Raw genomic sequence first — 22,831 nt, 5'->3', positions numbered from 1 at the left:
TCTACCTGTCCTGCCAGCTTACAAACATATACCCCCAGGTCTTGCTTCTCCTGCACATCCTTAGGAGTAGTACCTTTTGTTTGATAGTATTTCTTAATGTTCTTTCCAATGAGATGCATATATCACACTTCTCTGCACTGAACCTCATCTGCCAGCTCTCGCCCACTCCACCGACTTCTCAATTTCCTGCTCAGCTCCTACACTATACTCTTAACAGATTAAAATATTTCCAGGTTTTGTATCATTTGCAAACTTTGATATTTCCCGTGCACTCTAAGATCATTGATGTAAATCAGGAAAAGCAGGACTTCCAATACTGACGCCAGGGGAACACCACTTCAAACCTTCCTCCGGCTTCAAAAAATATCCATGAAGAATTACTTTCTGCTCCTTATTCATGTTGCTAGTATCTCCTTTCTTCCATGACCTATAACTTTTCACAACTTTCCTATTGAGCACACTGTTTCAAATGCATTTTGGAATCCATGTACAACATCAACAGCATTACCCTCATCAGCCTGTTATCTCTTCAAAGAATTCCAGTAAGTCAGTTAATCAAGATTTTCCCTCAAGGAATCCATGCTGGTTCTCCCTAATTAACCCATGTTTGTCCACTTGACTATTAAATCTATTTAAAATGATTGTTTCTAGATGTTTCCCCATACCAAAGTCAGACCTGCAGGTCTGTAATTGCTGGACTTCTACTTATGAGTTTTTTTTTAATCAAGGGTGTAATAGCTGCACATTTCCAGTTCTCTGGCAACATTCCCATGCCCAGGGAAAGTGGAAAAATTATTGTCAGTGCTTCTGCAATTCCTACTTTCATTTTTCTATCAGTATTTTTGGATCCATCTTATCTGGTCTGAGTATTTTGTCAACTCTAAATACCAACAACTTATCCAATACCTAAACAGAAAACAAAAAAAAACAGTGGATGCTGGAAATCTGAAACAAAAACAGGAATTGCGAGAGAAACTGAACAGGTCTGGCAGCATTTTTGGAGAGAAGGCAGAATTAACATTTCTGGTCCAGTGAGTCTTCTTCAGAGTTGTCTGTAGCCAGAAAATGGTTGGGGGTGGTGGTGGTGGAGAGAAGGAGGTGGAGTCCAGAGAGAGAGAACAGCAGTTGGGCAGATAAAGGAATAGTTTGCTCATTCCTCAGTGACTGTTCAGATTCACCTCACGTGGATTCCAACTTACGTTTCATCCTTCAAATTTCCTAGCATCCCATGAGATACAAAGCTCCTCATACAGCTGTTTGTGCCACACTCTGAGATCCACACTCAGTGCCATGCACTGCTAGAAGTGCACTCTCAACCTTTCTCTCCATTACCACTGCCTAGCGTTGGCTCAGAGCTGCCATGCCCTCAGTTCCACCTCATTTTCCGGCTTATTTGATACTCTAACAAGAAAATTGTTCTCTTCCTTTCAGTCTTTAAGAAACACCATCTGTCACAAGTCAGAGGTACCCATGTCCACCTGGAACCTCCCTTCCCTCCTGTCTCCATTCTCTCTCCTAATCTTACCTCCTATTGAGTATTTACTATCCTTTCTGACCTTCTGCTCTATGATGCTAAACTGTACTTAGCAAAGCTTGTAGTTTTACCTGTCTGCACCCTCACACAATCAAGTTCGGGCACGACATGATGTTGAACTTTTCTTCCATTGTCTTCACCTCTGTGCCCACTTTTTTTGGACAAGAGTCCTCTTCCTATCCCACACATCCTTTCATCCATGTCTAACAGTGTCCCTCCACCTGGACCACTTTATCTTCCTCTGAACCGATGCACTCTGTGCCCTCAAATCCAGCCCTGATTTTGTCATCAAGCCTGCTGACAAGGGTGGTGCTCATGTCGTCTGGCAGACTGACCTCTATGTTGCAGAAGCTGAGCCCCAGCTCTCATTCACCTCCTGCTATCTCCCCCTGGACCATGACTCCACCATGGAACATCAGGCTATTGTGTCCACAATGGTCACTTATCTCATTTCATCTGATGACCTCTCCTGTACTGCCTCCAAACTCATGGAATCCAGCCGTAAAAAGCTCGCTTCTACCTCCTTTCCAAAATCCATTAACGTGACTGCCTGGTTGGACACATTGTTTCTGACTGTTCCTTTCCCATGGAAGTCACCTCTCTCTACTCAGGCTCCATGTTTTCCCCTCCATGTCCAGTCTCTTCCCACTTACATCCACGATTCTTCTAACACTTTACGTCAGTTTCAGAATTTCCAGTTTGTGGGCTCTATCTGCTGCCTCCTCACCATGGATGGTATACTCCCTTTACACATCCATCCCCCATCAGGCTGATCTCAGGGCTCTCTGTTTCTTCCTGGAAAAAAAGTCTGAACCATCCCTACCCATCACCACCCTCCTCTGCCTGCATTCTCACTTTGAACAACTTCTCCTTTAATTCCTCTCACTTTCCTCAGGTCAAAGAGTTGGCCATGGGTACCTGCATGGGACCCAGTTATGTCTGTCTTTGTGGGGGATGTGGAACTTTCCTTGCTCAAATCTGACTCAGGTCCCTCCCACAACTCTTACTCCAGTATACCAATGACATCATTGGCACCGCTTTCCGCTCTCATCCAAAATTGGAAAAATTAATCAATTTTGCTTCTAATTTCCACCCTGCCCTCACCTTCACCTGGTCCACCTTCGACTCTTCCCTTCCCCTCCTCGACATCTCACTTTCCATTTCTGGGGATAGGCTGGCCACAAATAATGCTACAAACCCACAGATACCTGGATTATACATCCTCACATCTTGCTTCTGTCAAGATTCTATCCCTTTCTCCTGGTTTCTCTGTCTCTGTTACATCTGATCCAATAATGCCATCTTCCACAAGGGGGGCTCCGAAATGTCCGTCTTTTTCCGGAACTGAGGACTACCCCCCTGTGGCTGACAGATCCCTCAGCTGTGCCCAAGCCATTTCTCACACTTTGGCCCTCACCCCTTCTCTTCTCTCCCACAACATTGATAAGGACTCCTTGTCTGCACTTTCCACCTCCCACCCCCCCCCGTATCCAAAGGATCATAAGTTGCCATTTCCATCATCTCCAGAGGGACACCATCACCACACACACAGTTTCCTCCCCTCTCTTGTCAGTATTCCACAGGGATTGTTCCCTCTGGACAACTTTGTCCACTCCTCCTCCCCTCCCAACACCCCCACGGCATCTTCTTCTTGTTATGGACTAAACCAACCCCTTGCAAATATATCAAGGAGATAGCCTAGATCCTACTTTTTTTATTTACATTCTCTCTTCCTGTATAACGTTTGTATTCAGCTAAGTTCTCAATTGTCCTTGGTTTGAATCTTTCAACTTAACTCATCACGCTCTTTCTGAGATTGATGGTGCCTTTTCAGAAGCCACGTGGCACAATGATAATGCCCTGCCTTTGGTCCAGAAGCTCTGAGTTCAAATCCCACCTAAGGACTTGATGGCCATAGGAAATGTAGCATTATGTGGCTAAGTAGGTTGACTATGACTCTATAAATCCTTCTGATACATTCTATGGCTGGCTGTAGGAGTGGGAGAGTTTCCTGGTCAGCCAAGTTGCGTTGTAATTACAGGGTACCAGCATCTACATTTTAAAAACCCCACACGCAGCTTCTTGTGATGAGCAAGCTTCATCCTCATTTACAAAGATTATCACATACTCACTTTGTCAGTATTAAATGCTCTAATCCATTCTTAAGTTTCAATACTCATTAAGGAGAGGATGTTGGTCAATGAATATGTCTAAGTTTTCACCAGTTGGTAGCATCAAGTACATCAATTCAACTATTGTCTAGTTTAGGTACGGACTAAACCTCTCTCTTATCTAATTCTGTTGCACAAATGATCAGCGCATTTGGCTGTAAATTGAAAGTTTAGTCATTTCAGATCATCCAGCAAAGAAACCCTTGTTGTTTCATGCTCTGTGGCACAATGGTACTGTACCCACCTTTGAACCAGAAGGCCTGGACCCAAGTCCCAAGTCCCACCTCCTCTAGGGATGTGTCAAAACACATCTGAACAGACCGATTACAAATCTATTATCTAAAGCTCTCTCTTCCCTGACCTGAGGGGAGTACCTATTTGTGTAAAGTTGAGACTTTTATATCCCACAATTGTCAACTGAGTTGATGTGCCAAATGAAGTTGTCAATTTGTGGTCAAGGTATTTGCATATTAATCAAGGATAATGGTTCAACCTGGCCAATCCCCAGTCCGTCAGGCTTCAGTTAAATTATTGGCTCTTTGTAAGGTTCTCAGTCGCCCACATGTACACTTAGCCCTTTACCAGAAAGAAGTCTACTACCTATTTGGCATGCTTCGTGAATGGAAATCTCTCTTCAGGGGAATGGAGTCATCTTTGGCTGGCAATACTCCAGACAACACTGCTCCCTGCTTTTTATCCTTCCCTCTCACCTGGATCTGAAACTGGGGACCAGAGTGATGAGCTCCACCCTCCAGCCCTGTAACATACACACCATTCAACGACACTCACGTGACACATTACCTTCACGTTTACCCTGATCCTCATTCCGTTCTGCAGAACGTGAAGAGGTTCCTTTCTCTCCTTTGCTTTTATTTCTGAAAACAAACCAGGCAAAACGGTAAAGTAGAATACCCTTCAAATTGATATATTTGGAGATACACAGTGGACATGAGTGGAAGTATCCACCCTTTCACAAACCAGGAAGTCAGAAAGAGATAAAACGAACAGTACAGGAAGTAGATAAGATTGTTTATGCTTATGACAATGTTAATCAGGAACTAACCTGAAAACAATCAGATTGCGTTCAATATAGTATGGGATAATAATTTGTGCCATCTTTTGAGCTTGGGAACTACAATTCCTAATTTGTCGATGTCTGGTGAAGCAGAGAAGAAAGTTGGAGCTGCCTCCTCATTTAACTGCTGGGCTATAAGCCCAGCTGGAAACCGAACAGCATGAAAAGCATTATACAAGGCTTGTGCAGCTGTCTCCAGCACTCAGCAGCAGTCTGTGCCCCTGAAGGGCAAGCTACACAGGGTAACTAAAGGCTACAACTGTCTGATATTGCAACAGTTAAACTGTGGCTATGAAGAACATCTGGACAGTGAGTGGGCTCCAAAGGTCATTGATGCAGTGCTGGAGACTTTTATAATGGAAAAACAATTATCCTACAGGAGGGTAGTGGGATGCAGGGAAAACCCTCCAAAGGGAGTGTAAGCATGGAAACATACAAAACTGGAGCAGGAATAGGCAATTCAGCCTATTGTGTCTGCTCCACCATTCATGATGATCATGGCTGTTCATCCATCCCTTTAGGCTCACTTGCTATATCCAACTCATTCTTGATATCATATAATGTTATGATCTGGATTGCTTTCTGTAGTAAATTCCACAGACTCATCAATCTGTCTGGGTGAGTAAATTTCTCCTCATCTCAGCCCTAAATGGTTTACCCTACATCCTTAAACTATGACCTCTGGTACTGGACTCCCACATTATTGGGAACATCCTTCCTGCATCAAACCGGTCTAGCACTGTCAGAATTTTAGAGGCTTCTATAAGATCCCACAGGACTGGCAGCTTAATATTCCAGGATGCAAATGCTTTGGAAGGATAGAAAGAGGGGCAAGGAGAGGAGAGGTAGTGGCACTTTTGATAAGGGATAACATTACAACTGTACTTAGGGAGGATATTCCTAGCAATACGTGCAGGAAAGTTACTTGGGTGGAACTGAGAATTACGAAAGAGATGATCACCTTTTTGCGATTATACTATAGACATTCGAATAGTCAGCAGAAAATTAAGAAACAAATTTGTAAGGCAATCTCAGTTATCTGCAAGAATAATAGGGTAGTAATGTAGGGGACTTTAACTTCCCAAACATAGACTGGGACTGCCATAGAGTTAAGGGTTTAGATGGAGAGGGATTTGTTAATTGTGTGTACAAGAAAATTTTCTGATTCAGTATACGGATATACCTATTACAGGTGTAAAACTAGACCTATTCTTGGGAAATAAGGCAGGGCAAGTGACTGAGGTTTCAGTGGGGGAGCACTTTGGGGAAAGTGAACATTATCCTAATAGTTTTAAAATAATGATGAAAAAGGATAAACTGGATATAAAACTTAAATTTCTAAATTGGAAGAAGGAAAATTTTGATGGCATTAGGCAAGAACTTTCAAAAGTTGTTTGGGTTGGATGTTCGCAAGTTAAGGGATGGCTGGGAAATGGGAAGCCTTCAAAACCGAGATAACGTGAGTCCAGAGACAGTATGTTCCTGTTATGATGAAAGGTAAGACTGGTAGGTGGAGGGAATGCTAGATGATTAGAGAAATTTAGGTTTTGGTCAAGAAAAGGAAGGAAGCATTTGTCAGGTCGAGACAGCAGAGATCAAGTGAATCCTTAGAAGAGTGTAAAGACAGTACTAGAGGGAGATCAGGAGGACAATAAGGGAACATGAGATAGGGCTATTTTGGCAAATAGGGCAGAGAAGAATCCAAAGGGCAGTTATAAACATGTTCAGAATAAAAGGGTAACTAGGGAGAAATAGGGCCCCTCAAAGTTCATCAAGGTAGCCTATGTGTGGAATCGCAGGAGATGGGGGAGATACTAAATGAGTACTTTACTGTGGAGAAGGACATGGAAGGTATAGAATGTGGGGAAATAGATGGTAACATCTTGAGAAATGTCCATATTACAGTGGAGGAGGTGCTGGATGTCTTAAAATGCATTAAGGTGGATAAACCTCCAGGACTTGTCAGAGGAAGTGGTGGAGGCTGGTACAATTGCAACATTTAAAAGGCATCTGGGTGGGTATATGAATAGGAAGGGTTGAGAGGGATTTGGGCCAAGTGGCAAATGGGACTAGATTCGGTTAGGATACCTGGTCGGCATGGATGAGTTGGACCGAAGGGTCTGTTTCCATGCTGTATATTTTTGTGACTTTATGACCTGATCAGGTGTTCTCTAGAACTCAGAGGGAAGCTAGGGAAGTGATTGCTGGGCTCCTTCTTGAGATAGTTGTATAATCAATAATCACAGGTGAGGTGCTGGAAGACTGGAGATTGGCTAACATGGTGCCACTATGTGTTAAGGAAGGTGTTAAGGAAAGGCCAGGGAACTAAAAATCAGTGAACCTGATATCAGTGGTGGGCAAATTGGAGGGAATCCTGAGGGACAGGATTTACATGTATTGAGAAAGGCAAGGACTGATCAGGGGTTGTCAACATGGCTTTGTGCATGGGAAATCATGTCTCACTAATTTGACTGAATTTTTTGAAAAAGTAATGCAGAGGATTGATGGGGGTAGTTTTATGGACGTGATCTATATGGACTTCAGTAAGGCGTTTGACAAGGTCTCTCATGATAGACTGGTTAGTAAGGTTAGGTCACATGGCATTCAGGGCAAACTAGCCATTTGAATACAGAACTGGCTTGAAGGTAGAAGATAGAGGGTGGTGGTGGAGGGTTGCTTTTCAGACTGGAGGCCTGCAACCAGTGGAGTGCCACAAGGATCGATCCTGGATCCACTACTTTTCGTCATTTACATAAATGATTTGGATGTAGGCATTAGAGGTATAATTAGCAAGTTTGCAGATGACACCAAAATTGGAGGTGTCGTGGACAGCTTAGAAGGTTACCTCAGAGTACAATGGGATTGTGACCAGATGGGGCAATGGGCTGAGGAGCGGCAGATGCAGTTTAATTTAGATAAATGTGAGGTACTGCATTTTGGAAAGTCAAATCTTAACAGGACTTATACACTTATACACCTAGGTAAGGTCTGAGGGAGTGTTGTTGAACAATGGAACAGAAAACTCAAAAAAGGATCATGCCATAAGGTCAAGTGAAATAGGGATTGATAAGAAGGGTGAGGGGAGTAACAAATTAAAAATATTATATATGAATGCACAAAGCATTAGAAATAAGGTGGATGAGCTTGAGGCTCATTTGGAAATTGGCAGTTACGATGTTGTGGGGATAACTGAGACGTGGCTTCAGGTGGACAGGGCCTGGGAAATGAATATTCAAGGCTATGCATGCTATCGTAAGGACAGACTGACTGGCAGAGGGGTGGGGTGGCCCTGTTGGTAAGGAATAATATTCAATCCCTTGCACGGGGGGGACCTAGAATTAGGGGATGTAGAGTCAGTATGGATAGAGCTGAGAAATCCTAAGGGTAGGAAGACCCTAATGGGAGTTATCTACAGGCCCCCAAACAGTAGCCTGAATGTAGTGTGTAAGTTGAATAAGGAGCTCAAATTGGCCTGTCGCAAAGATATTACTACAGTTGTTATGGGGGATTTCAACATGCAGGTAGATTGGGAGAATCAGGATGGTACTGGACCCCAAGAAAGGAACTTTGTGGAGTGCCTCTGAGGTGGATTCTTAGAACAGCTTGTGCTGGAGCCTACCAAGGAGAAAGCAATTCTGGATCTGGTGTTGTGCAACGAACCGGATTTGATCAGGGACCTTGAAGTAAAGGAGCCATTAGGAGGTAGTGACCACAATACAATAATCTTTAATCTGCAGTTTGAAAGGGAGAGGGTAGAATCGGAAGTGACAATACTTCAGTTGAATAAGGGGAACTATGGAGCTATGAGGGAGGAGCTGGCCAAAGTTCAATGGTGCAATTCCTTAGCAGGGATGGCAGTGGAGCAACAATGGCAGGTATTTTTGGGTATAATGCACAAGATGCAGGATCAGTTCATTCCAAAAAGGAAGAAAGATCCTAAGGGGAGGCAGGGGTGGCCGTGGATGACGAGGGAAGTTAAGAAACATATAAAGACAAAAGGGACAAAGTATAATATAACAAAGATGAGTGGGAAATCGGAGGACTGGCAAGCTTTTAAAGAACAACAGAGGATAACTAAAAAGGAAATATGCAGAGAGAAAATAAGGTACGAAGATAAACTGGCCAAAAATATAAAGACTAAAATTGGGCCCTTGAAGACAGAAATGGGTGAATTTATTACGGGGAACAAAGAAATGGCAGAAGAGTTGAATTGGTACTTTAGATCTGTCTTCACTGGGGAAGACACGAGCAATCTCCCAGATGTAACAGTGGCTGAAGGACCTGAACTGAAGGGAATTTATATTCGGCAGGAAATGGTGTTGGAGAGACTGTTAGGTCTGAAGGCTGATAAGTCCCCGGGACTGATGGTTTGCATCCCAGGGTACTGAAGGAGGTGGCTCTAGAAGTCGTGGATGCGTTGGTGATCATTTTCCAATGTTCTATAGATTCAGGATTAGTTCCTGCGGATTGGAGGGTGGCTAATGTTGTCCCACTTTTTAAGAAAGGAGGGAGAGAGAAAACAGAATTATAGACCAGTTAGTCTGACCTCAGTGGTGGGAAAAATGCTGGAGTCAATTATAAAGGACGAAATTACGACACATCTGGATAGCAGTAACAGGATAGGTCAGAGTCAGCATGGATTTATGAAGGGGAAATCATGCTTGACGAATCTTCTGGAATTTTTTGAGGATGTAACTCTGAAGATGGACAAGGGAGATCCAGTGGATGTAGTATACCTGGACTTTCAGAAAGCCTTTGATAAAGTCCTACATAGGAGGTTAATGAGCAAAATTAGGGCACATGGTATTAGGGGCAAAATACTGACATGGATTGAAAATTGGTTGGCTGACAGGAAACGGAGAGTTGTGATAAACTGCTCCCTTTCGGAATGGCAGGCGGTGACCAGTGGTGTGCCGCTGGGATCAGTGCTGGGACCACAGCCTTTTACAATGTACATTAATGATATAGATGAAGGTATTAAAAGTAATATTAGCAAATTTGCTGATGACACAAAGTTGGGTGGCAGGGTGAAATGTGAGGAGAATATTAGGAGAATACTGGGTGACCTGGACAGGCTAGGTGAGTGGACGGATGCATGGCAGATGCAGTTTAATGTGGATAAATGTATGATTATCCACTTTGGTGGCAAGAACAGGAAGGCAGATTACTACCTAAATGGAGTCAAGTTAGGTAAAGGGGCAGTACAACGAGATCTAGGAGTTCTTGAACACAGGTCAATGAAAGCAAGCATGCAAGTACAGCAGGCAGTGAAGAAAGCTAATAGCATGCTGGCCTTCATAGCAAGAGGGATTGAGTATAGAAGCAAAGAGGTCCTTCTGCAGCTGTACAGGGCCCTGGTGAGACTGCACCTGGAATATTGTGTGCAGTTTTGGTCTCCAAATTTGAGGAAAGACATTCTGGCTATTGAGGGAGTGTAGGTTCACGAGGTCAATTCCCAGAATGGCGGGACGATCTTACGCTGAAAGATTGGAGCGACTGGACTTGTAAACGCTTGAGTTTAGAAGACTGAAAGGGGATCTGATTGAGACGTATAAGATTATTAAAGGATTGGACACTCTGTAGGCAGGAAGCATGTTTCCGCTGATGGGTGAGTCCTGAACCAGAGGACACAGTTTATAAATAAGGGGTAGGCCACTTAGAACAGAGTTGAGGAGAAACTTCTTCACCCAGAGAGTGGTGGGTGTATGGAATGCTCTGCCCCAGAAGGCTGTGGAGGCCAAGTCTCTGGATACTTGCAAGAAAGAGTTGGATAGAGCTCTTAGGGATAGTGGAATCAAGGTTTATCAGGATAAGGCAGGGACAGGATACTGATTGAGGATGATCAGCCATGATCATAATGAATGGTGGTACTGGCTCAAAGGGCAGAATGGCCTACTCCTGCACCTATTGTCTACTGTCTATAAAGAGACCTTGGAGCGCAGGTTCATAGTTCCTTGAAAGTGGAGTCTCAGGTAGGTAGGATAGTGAAGAAGGCATTAAGTATGCTTTTCTTTATTGGTCAGAGCACTGAGTATAGGATTTGGAAGGTTATGTTGCAGTTGTATAGGTCATTGATTAGGCCACTTTTGGAATATTGTGTGCAATTATGGTCTCCCTCCTCGAGGAAGGATGCTATGAAATTTGAAAGGGTTCAGAAAAGATTTACAAGTGTTGCCAGTATCGGAGGATTTGAGCTATAGAGAGAGGCTGAATAAGCTGAGGCTGTTTTTCCTAGAGCGTCAGAGGCTGAGAAGTGGCTTTATAGAGGCTTATAAGGGGTATGGATGGGGTAAATAGGCAAGTTCTTTTCTGTGGCATAGGGGAGTCCAGAACTAGAGGTCCTAGGTTTAGGGTGAGAGAGGAAAGATTTAAAAGGGGTCTAAGGGGCAACCTTTTCATACAGAGGGTGTTGTGGGTATGGAATGAGCTGCCAGAGGAGGTGGTGAAGGCTGATACAATTACAACATTTAAAGGTATCTGGATGGGTGTATGAATAGGAAGGGTTTAGAGCGACATGGGCCAAGTGCTGGCAAATGGGACTAGATTAATTTAGGATATCTAGCCGGCATGGATGAGTTGGACTGAAGAGTCTGTTTCCATGCTGTACATCTCTATGTCTCTATGACATATGTCAGTCCTGCCATCCCAGGAATCAGTCTGCTAAACCTTTGCTGCACTGTTTCTATCACAACAACATCCTTCTTCAGATAAGGAGACCAAAACTGCAGAAAATATTCCAGGAACGGTCTCACCAAGACCGTATATAATTGCAGAAAGACATCCCTGCTGTTACACTCGAATTCTCTCACTATGAAGGCCACCATACTATTTGCCTCCTTTACTACCTGCTGCTCCTGCATGCTTACCTTCAGCGGCTGGTGCACAAGGGCATGCAGGTCTTGTTACACATTCCACTGTCTCAATTTATAGCTATTTTGACAATAATCCGCCTTCCTCATTTTGCTTACAAATTGGATAACCTCATATTTACCCATATTATAATGCATTTGCCCACTTGATTGGCTTTGTCCAAACCTGACTGAAGCACCTCTCCATCCTCCTCATGGCTCACCCTCCCAGCAGGTGGCTAGGGAAGTCAATGTTGGGAGTCTGGCAGCAGGGTGAGAAGATGTTTAATGACTTCTCATACGTGGTCAATATCAGTGAATGCACCTTCAGTTCACATCACAGGCTGATGTAACACCAGCCTCCCTGGCTGCACATAAACACATCGCTTGTCAGCAACTTTCATTACCACTCAGAACTCACATCTGACATTCACATCTTACCCATTTATACTCTCACTTCCTCTGACTCTGTGTCTCTATTTCCTTTTATTATCTAATTTTCACATGCATTCTGCTGATTCGATCATGTTTACTATATATTCATTTCTCTGCTGCTAGCACTTTCATTCCACTGACAAAAGTGCTGCACTACCACAGGCACTGTCTATCACATGAAGTATTAACATGAAATATTGCCTGTTCAGGTGGATATGACACCATTTTATAATGAGCCACAATAATACTCCCAGTGTCCTGGGCAATATTTATTTCTTGTCGCACATCAATAAACATATAAATAGATTCTTTGATCATTTATCTCACTCCTATCTTTGAGACCTTGCTGTATGAAATTTAGGTACCGTGTTTCCCTACAATATACAATGATTACACTTCAAAAGTACTTCATGGTTTGCAAAGGTCTTCAGCACATCCTGAGGTTCTGATAAGGGTTATGTAAATACAAATTCACATTTTCTTCCACTGTAGGTGTTGGAAAGTCAAGTTTGAGTTGATGTAATCATTATTTCTCATCTTTTGAGTCTTAATGGCCACCAAAGTTCTCAATTAAAAGGAATTATTCAAATCAGTATGCGAACATATTTAAGTCTGATTGTGTGTGTCGCTATATCTGTCAAAATTACACAGAGACAAGGCATAGCTATTCTTTGAGATATTCCACTTTGCAGCATGTAATTTCAAATGCAAATTATTAAAAACAAATCCAATCTCAGGATATGGTTATCATTAACAAGAGTGGCATTTATTAATAATACCCCGAGAAGATAACAGGCTTCCTATTAGAAACACTGTCTTTTGTAGCAGTTTAATACAACCAATTGCTCTGCACTTACCCCACTTCAGGGGTAACCATATTTTAATGGGGCTGGACTTACACTCAGAATAAACTGAATAAAGAGACTAAATGTCCTTCTCTGAAGGATACCAGTGCACCACTTGGGTTTATCTAACAATTGGACAGGCTTTTAACTTCCAGATCTTTAAACTTTACATAAAATTTTACAACTACTATTATGAGAGTTCAACTCACCCACGCTAGCATACTAATCTTGTAATAAAACCATAATATGACCAAACTCTTTTATGTGGAGTCATTTACAGTAAGTCATTCTGTATGCGCAATAATAAACAGGCATGATATAAAAACCAAGAAGCTCAATTCAATCTTACTTTTTGGAAGGTTTCCAGCAGGCACACACAGTTACCAAGGTAACCAGAAGGAAAATCCCGCCTGTAGAAAGGATGATATATAAGGAACTCCGCCCTAGAAAAAAATACAACAAGGTCACTGTCCAATCCTTCAGTCTCTGAATTTTAAGTGGAAGTATTCTAGTTATGTTTAGAAGAATAATAAGCCCACCCCCCCCCCCACGTTGTGGTGTAGTAGTAGCATCTCTACCTTGGACAGAGAGATCCATAGCTTAAGTCCCACCTTCTCCAGATGTCTACAATAACATCTCTGAACAGGTTGATTATAAAAATGGGTTAAAAAAGATCAACACATGAAATGGTTTTCTGCCCATAAAGTCTCTTTTATTCACATTGTCATAGAATCTTTGAATTTTACAGCATAACGAGAGCTCATTTGGATCACTATGTTTGCACTGCCTTCATCAAAGGTGGCCTCAAATATTGTAGGATTGATCCATTTCCCATCAAAAAGCTTTTAGGTGCCTGATCACAAGACTGCTTTTGATAAGGCCCTGGTTGGTAAAATAAAGTTCTCCTAATATGTTAGGGACATACAATAGGAACGTAGGTAAAGGAGTAGGCCAATCAGCCCCTCTAGGAGCAATTCAATGTGATCAAGGCTGATCTGCGCCCTAACTCCATATACCGACCATACAGTCCATATTGCTTAATACCAATGCTTAACAAAAGATGATCTATCTCATTTTAAAATTAACAACTGATTTAGCATCCACTGCCACTTGTAGAAGAGAATCCCAAACATCTACCACCCTTGGTTTGTAGAAATACTTCCCCCTCTCCTGAATGGTCTTGCCCCAATGTTTAGACTTTGCCTCCTAGTTCTAGAATCACCAACCAGTGGAAATAGTTTATCTTTATCTACCCTATCTTTTCCTGTTGATATCTTGAAGACTTTGATCAGATCACCTCTTAACTTTATAAATTCTAAAGAAAACAAGCTTGATTTGTATAATCTCTCCTCATAGCTTAACCCCTGAAGTCCAGGTATCATTCTTCTAAACCAAATAGCCAAATAAACTAAATATATTGGCAAGGGCAATATATCCATCCTAAAGTGTGGTACTCAGATCTGCTCACAGTACTCCAAGTGGGGTCTAACCAGGGTTTGCATAACTGTAGCATAACTTTTGCATCTTTATACTTCAGTCCTCTAGATATAAAGGCCAGCATTCCATTAGCTTTACTGATTATTTCCTGCACCTGCTCATGGTATTTTAAAGATCCATGCACCTGAGTCCCATGTCTTTTTGGACATCCACTATATTTGACTTCATTCCATCTAGAAGTACCTTGATCTATCTTTGTAGGTTAAAAATAGATAATCTCACACTTGCTTATGTTGAACTCCATCTGTCACAGTTTTGTCCATTCACTTAGTCTACCAACATCTCTGTAATTTTCTACTATCATCTACAGTGCTGCCCAGCTTTGAATCATCAGCAAATCTGGATGTATGACTTTCTATTCATTATCTGAACCATTAATAAATAATGTGAATAATTCAGGTCCTAGTATAGATCCTTGTGGGACAGTGCTGGTTCCCTCTCTGTTATCCAATTTCCCAGTCATTTGCCCTCAATTCCATTGGCTTCTACCTTAGTTAACAGCTCCTTGTGTGAGACTTTATCAAATTTCATCTGGAAATCAATATAAGCACAATCCACAGACTTTCCCCTGTTCATTATCTCAGTCACTTCTTCAAAAAATTAAAAGAGGTTTGTCAGGTATGACCTATTTGTTATGAATCTATGCAAACTCTCCCTAATTAACTGAAAATTTTCAAGACATTCAGTTACCTATTCTTGATTATAGACTTAAGAGTTTCTCCACCATAGATGTTAGGCTAATTGGTCTGTAATTCCCTGGTTTTGCCCTTTCACCCTTCTTAAAAATGAAGAGGAATGCACAATTTTCCAATCCAGAGGGACAATTTAGGGAACTATGAAAGATTATATCTAACATAACTGCAATGTGCTCCCCTATTTCCTTTAACACCTTCGGATGGAAACCATCAGGTCCTGAGAACTTCTCACTCTTTATTTCCATTAATTTCCTTATCAATTATGTTTACTTGAGATAATTTTATTCAGTTCCATCCCCCAATTCACTACTAATATCCTCAGGACTTGCAGTAAGCTATTCTTCCTTACTGCTGTACAAACGGAGGCAAAGTAATTATTAAGTATGGCTGCCATTTCCCCATACACATTGACAATATCTTCCAGTCTATAGTGGGCCAACATTTGTCCTGATCATCCACTTACCCTTATGTAACTATAAAATTCCATCTTAATAATTTTGATGTCCCTGGCAAGTTTCCTTTAATAATCTCTTTTAGTAGCTCTTATAAGCTGCTTTGTGATCCTTTGCTGGTCTTTGTATCTTTCCCATTCAGCAGGATCTATGCTGTTCTTTGCATTTGTGCAGTTTTATGCTGTCCCCTCTCTCTTTATTTCTGTGAAGACCAGCTTTTCCCTCTCAGGGATATAAACTAGCTTTGTGTTGTGCTAAATGTTTCTTTAAACATCCTCCACTGTTCTTCAGTTGTTTTACCCACTAACAGATTTTCCCAGTTTTTTATGTGGACAGTCTCTGTCTGATCTCTTAAAGTCAGCCTTACTTAACTCAAAAAATTCTTGTAGCTGATTCATGCTTTTTGCTTTCAAATGCTACATTGAACTCGATCATGTTGTGATCACCATTTGATAAATATTCACACAATTATATTACTAATTAATTCCAACTCATTACTAAATCCGTTACTGCTTGCTCCTTGTTGCATCAGGACATATTGCTCTGGAATACTATCCTGGACACACTCCAGAAATTCACTACCTTTCTGACAGGTGCTGGCTGCCTCTCCCAAACTGTGGTAAAGTTAAAATCCCTCATTATATTACTCTGGCTTTGCTAGAAACTTGCCTAATTTATCCATTTATAGCACTTCAGAACTGCTACCAGGGGGTCTATACACAACAGTTATAACAGTTTTAGATCCAGTAGTGTCCCTCAGTTCAACTCAAACAGTCTCCAGTTGATGTTTTCCCCTCATTATATCCTCCCTCAACATTGAAGTAATTTTATTTCTAATCAACAAGGCTATTCCACCTCCCATGTCATTTTCTCTGTCTGTCCTGTAAATCAAGGCTGCATTTAGTTCCCCGGTCCTGAGAATTCTACAGCCACATCTCAATAATGGCTACTGGATTATAATCTCCAATTTTAACTTGTGCCAGCAGCTCATTTAATTTATCCCTCACACTCAATGTACTTGTATTTAGAACTCTTACTTGGCCTATACATTGATGCTTTATTCACCTATTTATTATTTACTTTTACCAGTTTAATCAATTCATTTCTTATCGTATTGCCATTATCTGCCGTAGATCCTTATGGTCTTAAATTCTGCTAATTTGCTAATAGTCTTAAAGTTTTATGCCCTTTACTTATTGATGTACTGGGAGAAAGTGAGGAGTGCAGATGCTGGAGATCAGAGTCGAGAGTGTGGTGCTGGAAAAGCACAGCAGGTCAGGCAGCATCCGAGGAGCAGGAGAATCGATGTTTCAGGCATAAGCCCTTCACCAGGGGCTTATTGATGTATCGACCAAGTAATATTCTTTATATATTTATCAGAATATCTCAAAGGTTTAAACACTTCCACCCATTCTACTCTTAACCTACTCTGTTCTAATTGAAAGGGTTTATGAAACTAGTTGAGGCACCAAACGTCTTCCAACAGAAAGTCTCTGTTAAGGCCTTGAGGGAGGACTCGCCTCCTGGTTCCAAAAAAGCAAACAATGTAAGAGATCAGGACCAAGGGTGGGGGATTTCTAAGCTGGACATTCTTGCTCTTAAGTGCTCAATCAGAACCCAGTGCTTGACGGCACAGGCTGTCACCTGACGTATCCATTCAATATTAGTGGAGGTAGGGTCAGATTATGGATCTTGGAAGATATAAGATTAAAAATAACTTTTGAAGGAGATTGAAGTTTCTCACTTCATTAAGGGACAAGGGACATCCAAATTATGGGAGTTGATGGCTCTCACCCCCAAACCTGTTAATTACCACCTCATGTTTGTGCATGGAGTTGGAGAGGCTATCTCTTACCCCTTAAATCCAGCAATGTTTGTGGCAGAGGGTCATGGTGGATCCTTCTTCATTAACCTTTTAGGCCACAGTCTTTTGAGAAATGTCTTACAATGTTCCCTGCAACCTCACAGGAAAATCAAATAAAACTGTGCATTTAGCTAACCTTTCTATTCATCAGCTCAGGAATCTGTTATAACTTACATGCAAAATCTCAGAAGTGGTATTTACACCTAAACTCTCTGGGGGATTTGTAACTTTTGATAATAGTACAAATTGATGATATTGGATTGGTTGTTATTATACACACATATATATTACCTCATTTTACATTCAAAAGTTGTCCCTTCTTTAAGATCCATTGCAACCAGTTGCCTCCTTTTTTAAACTGTATCCCACTGTTACCTCTGTAAACATTCTACTCTGCCTCATGGGGATGAATGTTATGTTTTGTTTTAGGCTAAGTGTCAGTTTTGTCAAGTTCTATGGTGGGTTTCTCTTCACGAGGCCTCGCGTGTTTTCACACTGCATCGTCCCAAACTCTCCTTTATGATGATCCTCTTCTTGACTCTAGCCCCATTCTACTTGGAACAACTTACAAAGGCTATTGTGCTCCAGGACAAGTACTGTCAATCTGGAGCTGCCCTGCACAGTTTCTGACATTTACCCTAGATATGGCTATGCAGGGAAAATTGGGTTCCTGCTTTGTGGGCAGTGACCTGGAATTTCTGTGGATGGGAAGGTGTAAAGGTGGAACTTCCTCTTGCCCCAGCGGAGGCAATGACACCAGACCATGGTCCAAGGTTGCCATCTGGGTCAGTGCAGTTTCATCCGGCTGAAGGAATGAACAGCACTGTAGGAAGAAGGTCAATGTGCCATCATCTTCTCTCTCCAATACCTCATACTCACTCAATAAGGCTCATTCCCTACCACTCTCACTATTGCTTGCAACACCTTCTGTCACTCGCTGTCATCCATCACAATCTCTGACATAGCTAATCCTGCATACTGTCTGTGCTGCCTGCTCAATTACTTGGGCACCTCACCACCTTCCCCACCTACACCAGCACTAACAGCTGGGCTCCCTGTTTCCCATAAAACTTGCCCCTCTTGCATTCCAGGAAGAAACAGACCACAACAGGGTAGAAGGAATCAAAATGGCAGTTGGGCTGCCTGACATTCAATTGCTCACCTCTTAAAGAGAAGAGGATTCTGACTCTGACACACCCCAAAGAGCTGACTGACCATCTCCGAGCCTTGGACTATATCAGAAACAGCCCTTGACCTACTGTGCAGAGACTCCTCCGAGTGAAGATGATCTCCCTTGATTTGATTGAGAACTCCTAACAACATGACAAGCTTCCTGGCATTGTGTCTTCAATAAATGTCAACGCAATACAAAGCACTGTGAGCCTGGCATCTCCAAACGAAGGACAAGGTGTAAAAAGGTAATGCAAGGAAGAGATGCTGTAAACATCCAGTCAGATTCAAAATGAGTGAGAGTGAAGAGAGTGAGCGGACAGCGCAAAGATTCCATTTGGTCCAAACCCTTAGCTGGGTGTGCGTCCCTGACCATGCAATGTTCTTACTGCAGCATTTTAGTGAGAGTTGCCATTGACCCTAAAGTGCAGCACTGAAGTGCAGAAGTGTATTGTAAGTGGATCAGGAATGTACCCTGAGGGTTCTTAGAAGTTACACATCTCAGATGCCAGTGTTGTTGAATGTGATGTGCGTGAGGCTGGAAAATAGTGCTGCCAGGAGATGTTGGTGCTTGGTGTTTAAATCTGGAGCATGTGATGAGCTGAAACTGTCAGACTTCCACATCCACCTTGGTGTCTACTTTGCTTGCAGCCAAGAACAGGATAAAAAGCTGCATATTAAAGAGGAGGGACATACAATTAATAAGATTGTTAATAAGTGATGATCCCCCTGAATATGACATTCATGCCTCTAGGCAAGAATAGGAATATAGGAACATTAGAATTAGGAGCAGGTGCAGGCAATTCACGCCTCTGAATCCACTCTGCCACTTAACATGATCATGGCTGATCTTATCCTGGTCTCAACTCCACTCTCCAGCCTGCTCCCCAAAGCCCTTTATTCTGCTTTTCTTCAGGAACATACCTAGTTCTTTCTTGAATCTGTTGATTGATTCTGCCTCCACTGCAGTCTGAGGCAGAGAGTTCCACAGATTCACAACCCTCTGGGAGAAATAGTTTCTCCCCATCTCAGGTTTGAACTGACCTCCTCTCACTTTATATCTATGACCTCTTGTTTGAGACTGTCCCACAAGGGGAAACACCCTTTCAACATCCACCTTATCAATCCCCTTTAGCATTTTATATACCTCAGTCAGATCCCCCCCCCCCCCCTTCTTCTGAACTCCAGTGAGTACAAGCCCAAGCTATTCAACCGTTCCTCGTACACAGCCCTTTCATCCCTGGAATCAGTCTGGCGAACCTCCTCTGAACTGCCTGCAGTGCCACCACATCCTTCCTCAAGTAAGGGGACCAGGACTGGACACAATACTCCAGGTGTAGTCTCACTAATGGCCCATATACCTGTAACAACACTTCTTTATTTTTATCATCCATCCTTTTGTAATAAATGCTAGGATTCCATTTGCCTTTTTTATTCTATGATGCACCTACATACCCACTTTCTGAGATTCATGCACAAAGATGCCCAGATCCCTCTGCACTGACAGACTTTGAATCTGCTTCCCTGTCAAATAATCATTTGCCCTATTATTTTCCCAGCCAAAATAGACAACCTCACACCTATCCACATTAAACTTCATCTGCCAGATTCTGGCCCATGCTCATATCCATCTTTAAACTCTTTATCTCCTCATGACAGCCTGCTTTCCCACCTGTTTCAGTATCATCTGCAAATTATGCTATGTTACACTCTGTCCCTGCTTGCAGATCATTTATATATAATCTTGCCTTGACACTCAGAATTTATTTCAAAGATGCACAGGTTGTTTCTGACTTTGAGAAAGGCCTCACTGGATTTCTGGTGCGATTCTACCTCATTTCACATCACAGCCCATGTCACTCAGGCGATGATACTGCCTTAGTTTTTGTACTTTAAATGTCATTGTCCTCCCTCCACTGTAATAATAATCCTACTTTGCCACATTATTTCCTACCATTCCCCCTTGGTTGTCCCTTATATGTACTTACTGTATACAGTCAGCTTCACTGGTATGCTTCGAGAGTTGCTGATAGGGTTCTCCACCATACAGCTGTAAAGGTCATCATCAGTTATGTGGACCCGTGTGATGGTCAGGGTTTTCTGATCACTTGACAAAGAGAATCTTTCATCATCGTCTAGGGGCTTCCCTCCTTTTAGCCATGTATATATTGGTTTGGTTCCATTTTCATGTGAGCAGTTCAGTGTGACGTATTCACTCAGTTCCAGGACAGTAGAGGATGACAACACCACCACAGGTTTTGTCACGGGGACTGGATAACACAAATAATAAACTCACAAGAAGTGCCAGGGTCATAAAACACACAACAAAGATGTGCTTGTTGAAGAACTTCTAAGCTCGTAAACCCTAGTCAGATATATTTTGATGCAAAGAGAAAGATGGAGGAATTAGGGCAAGTGAGTAAAAATTTGATCAAAGTCTTGCGAGAGTTTTAAAGAATGAATTTCAGAAATTCAGATTTAGACAGCTAAAGGGACAATAACCAATGGTAAGATGAACATAGCTTAAGCTTTTGAAGGACTTGGGGTTGGAGGGGGTTACAGACACAGGGAGGAAGCAACCACAGTGGATTTTCAATGAGGATTTTAAAAAATATATTTAAGGCACTGGTGGATTAGGAGTCAATTCAAATCAGATTGCACAGGGGTGACAGTTGAACAGCAATACAGGCAACAGAGTTGAATGAGCTACAATTAATAAAGGGCGGAATATGGGAAACCAGCCAGAGAAACAGATTCTTTGGATCAACTACTTCAGCAACAACCTGTGTCATTTGGGAAAAAGATACAGAATTACCATGCTCTGGCAAAGAAGGAGTGGTGGGATGGTGGGATAATTACTGGCAGTGATTTTATTGTGGTCAACTAGAAAGTTGCAAACATGTTGTGAAAAACAGCAAACTTTCCATCTTCCTCAGCCATGATTCTTAGGGAATTAGCAAGTGGGTTTGTGGAAAAGGTATCTTGTAAAACATTTTGACAGATCGATTTTCCTTGCTTCTTTTGGTGTAAGTGTTGGTGCTGATGAAGTTAGGGTAATCACTGCACATTGCTGATGCTGCCTGGCAGCCTTTCATTTCAGGCATAGTGGAACTTAGAAATCCAATCCATTTCATCTGCTAGTGTCTATACATCTTCAAAGAACAAAGAAATTTAGAGCCCAGGAACAGGCCCTTCGGTGGCCAAGCCTGAGCTGATCAAAATGTAATGTCTAAAACTGTCGGTCAATTCCTAAGCATCTGTATCCTTCTACTCCCCACCTACTCATGCATTTATCCAGATGCATCTTAAATGAATCTACTGTGCCTGCCTCTACCAGCTCTGCTGGCAACATGTTTCAAACCCTCTGACGACCCCTTCTCCCGCCTCCAACACACCCCATCCACCTGGACACCCAGTGCTGGCCTCTTACCCACCCTCGATCTCTTCATAGCCCACTGCCGCCACAACATTAACCGCCTCAACTTCTCCACCCCTCTCACCCACTCCAACCTCTCACCCTCGGAACGTGCAGCCCTCCACTCCCTCCGTTCCAACCCCAATCTCACTATCAAACCAGCAGACAAGGGAGGCGCGGTAGTAGTTTGGCGCACCGACCTTTACACCACTGAGGCTAAATGCCAACTCGCGGACACCTCCTCCTACTGGATGGTGATGGAGTGAGTGTGAGAGGGTCAGGGTGACGGTGATGGAGTGAGTGCGAGTGGGTCAGTGTGACAGTGATGGGCTGAGTGTGAGGGGGCCAGTGTGACAATGATGGAGTGAATGTGAGGGGATCTGGGCGAGGGTGATGGAGTGTGTCCAGGTGACGGTTATCGAGCGAGTGTGAGGGGGTGTAGGTGACGGTGATGGAGTGAATGTGAGGGGTCATCGTGACGGTGACCGAGTGAGTATGAATGGGTCAGGGTGACGGTGATGGATCGAATGTGAGTGGGTCAGGGTGACAATGATGGAGTGAGAATGAGCGGGTCAGGATGACGATGATGGAGTGAGTGTGAGGGTGTCAGGGTGATAATGACAGAGGGTGTGTGAGAGGTTCAGTGTGACGGCGATGGAGTGAGTGTGAGTGGGAGATGGTGACGGTGATGGAGTGAGTATGAGGGGATCAGTGTGACAGTGATGGAGTGAGTGTCAGGGGGTCAGGGTGACGATGATGAATTGAGTGAGTGGGGTCAGAGTGATGGTGATGGAGTGAGTGTGAGGGGGACAGGGTGACAGTGATGGAGT

At 42.7% G+C, this 22,831-nt stretch overlaps 1 protein-coding gene across 3 annotated transcripts in view; it reads right to left on the bottom strand.

Annotated features, from left to right (window-relative positions):
• Window positions 1-22,831, bottom strand: part of hepacamb (hepatic and glial cell adhesion molecule b) — an 85,421-nt gene that overhangs the window by 4,521 nt on the left and 58,069 nt on the right. For 2 of the 3 annotated variants that reach the window (XM_043676867.1, XM_043676869.1), the window contains exons 3-5: window positions 20,575-20,856; window positions 13,258-13,351; window positions 4,495-4,580 (exon numbers count right to left, since the gene is read on the bottom strand). In XM_043676867.1, the coding sequence (XP_043532802.1) occupies window positions 4,495-4,580; window positions 13,258-13,351; window positions 20,575-20,856 (462 nt within the window). The remainder of the gene's footprint in view (window positions 1-4,494; window positions 4,581-13,257; window positions 13,352-20,574; window positions 20,857-22,831) is intronic. The other variant, XM_043676868.1, reaches the window with a different exon arrangement.

The sequence above is a fragment of the Chiloscyllium plagiosum genome, chromosome 35 (assembly GCF_004010195.1).
Source record: "Chiloscyllium plagiosum isolate BGI_BamShark_2017 chromosome 35, ASM401019v2, whole genome shotgun sequence".
NCBI lineage: Eukaryota > Metazoa > Chordata > Chondrichthyes > Orectolobiformes > Hemiscylliidae > Chiloscyllium > Chiloscyllium plagiosum.
The sequence above is the reverse complement of the archived record's forward strand: the minus strand, read 5'-3'. Positions and strand labels throughout refer to the sequence as shown.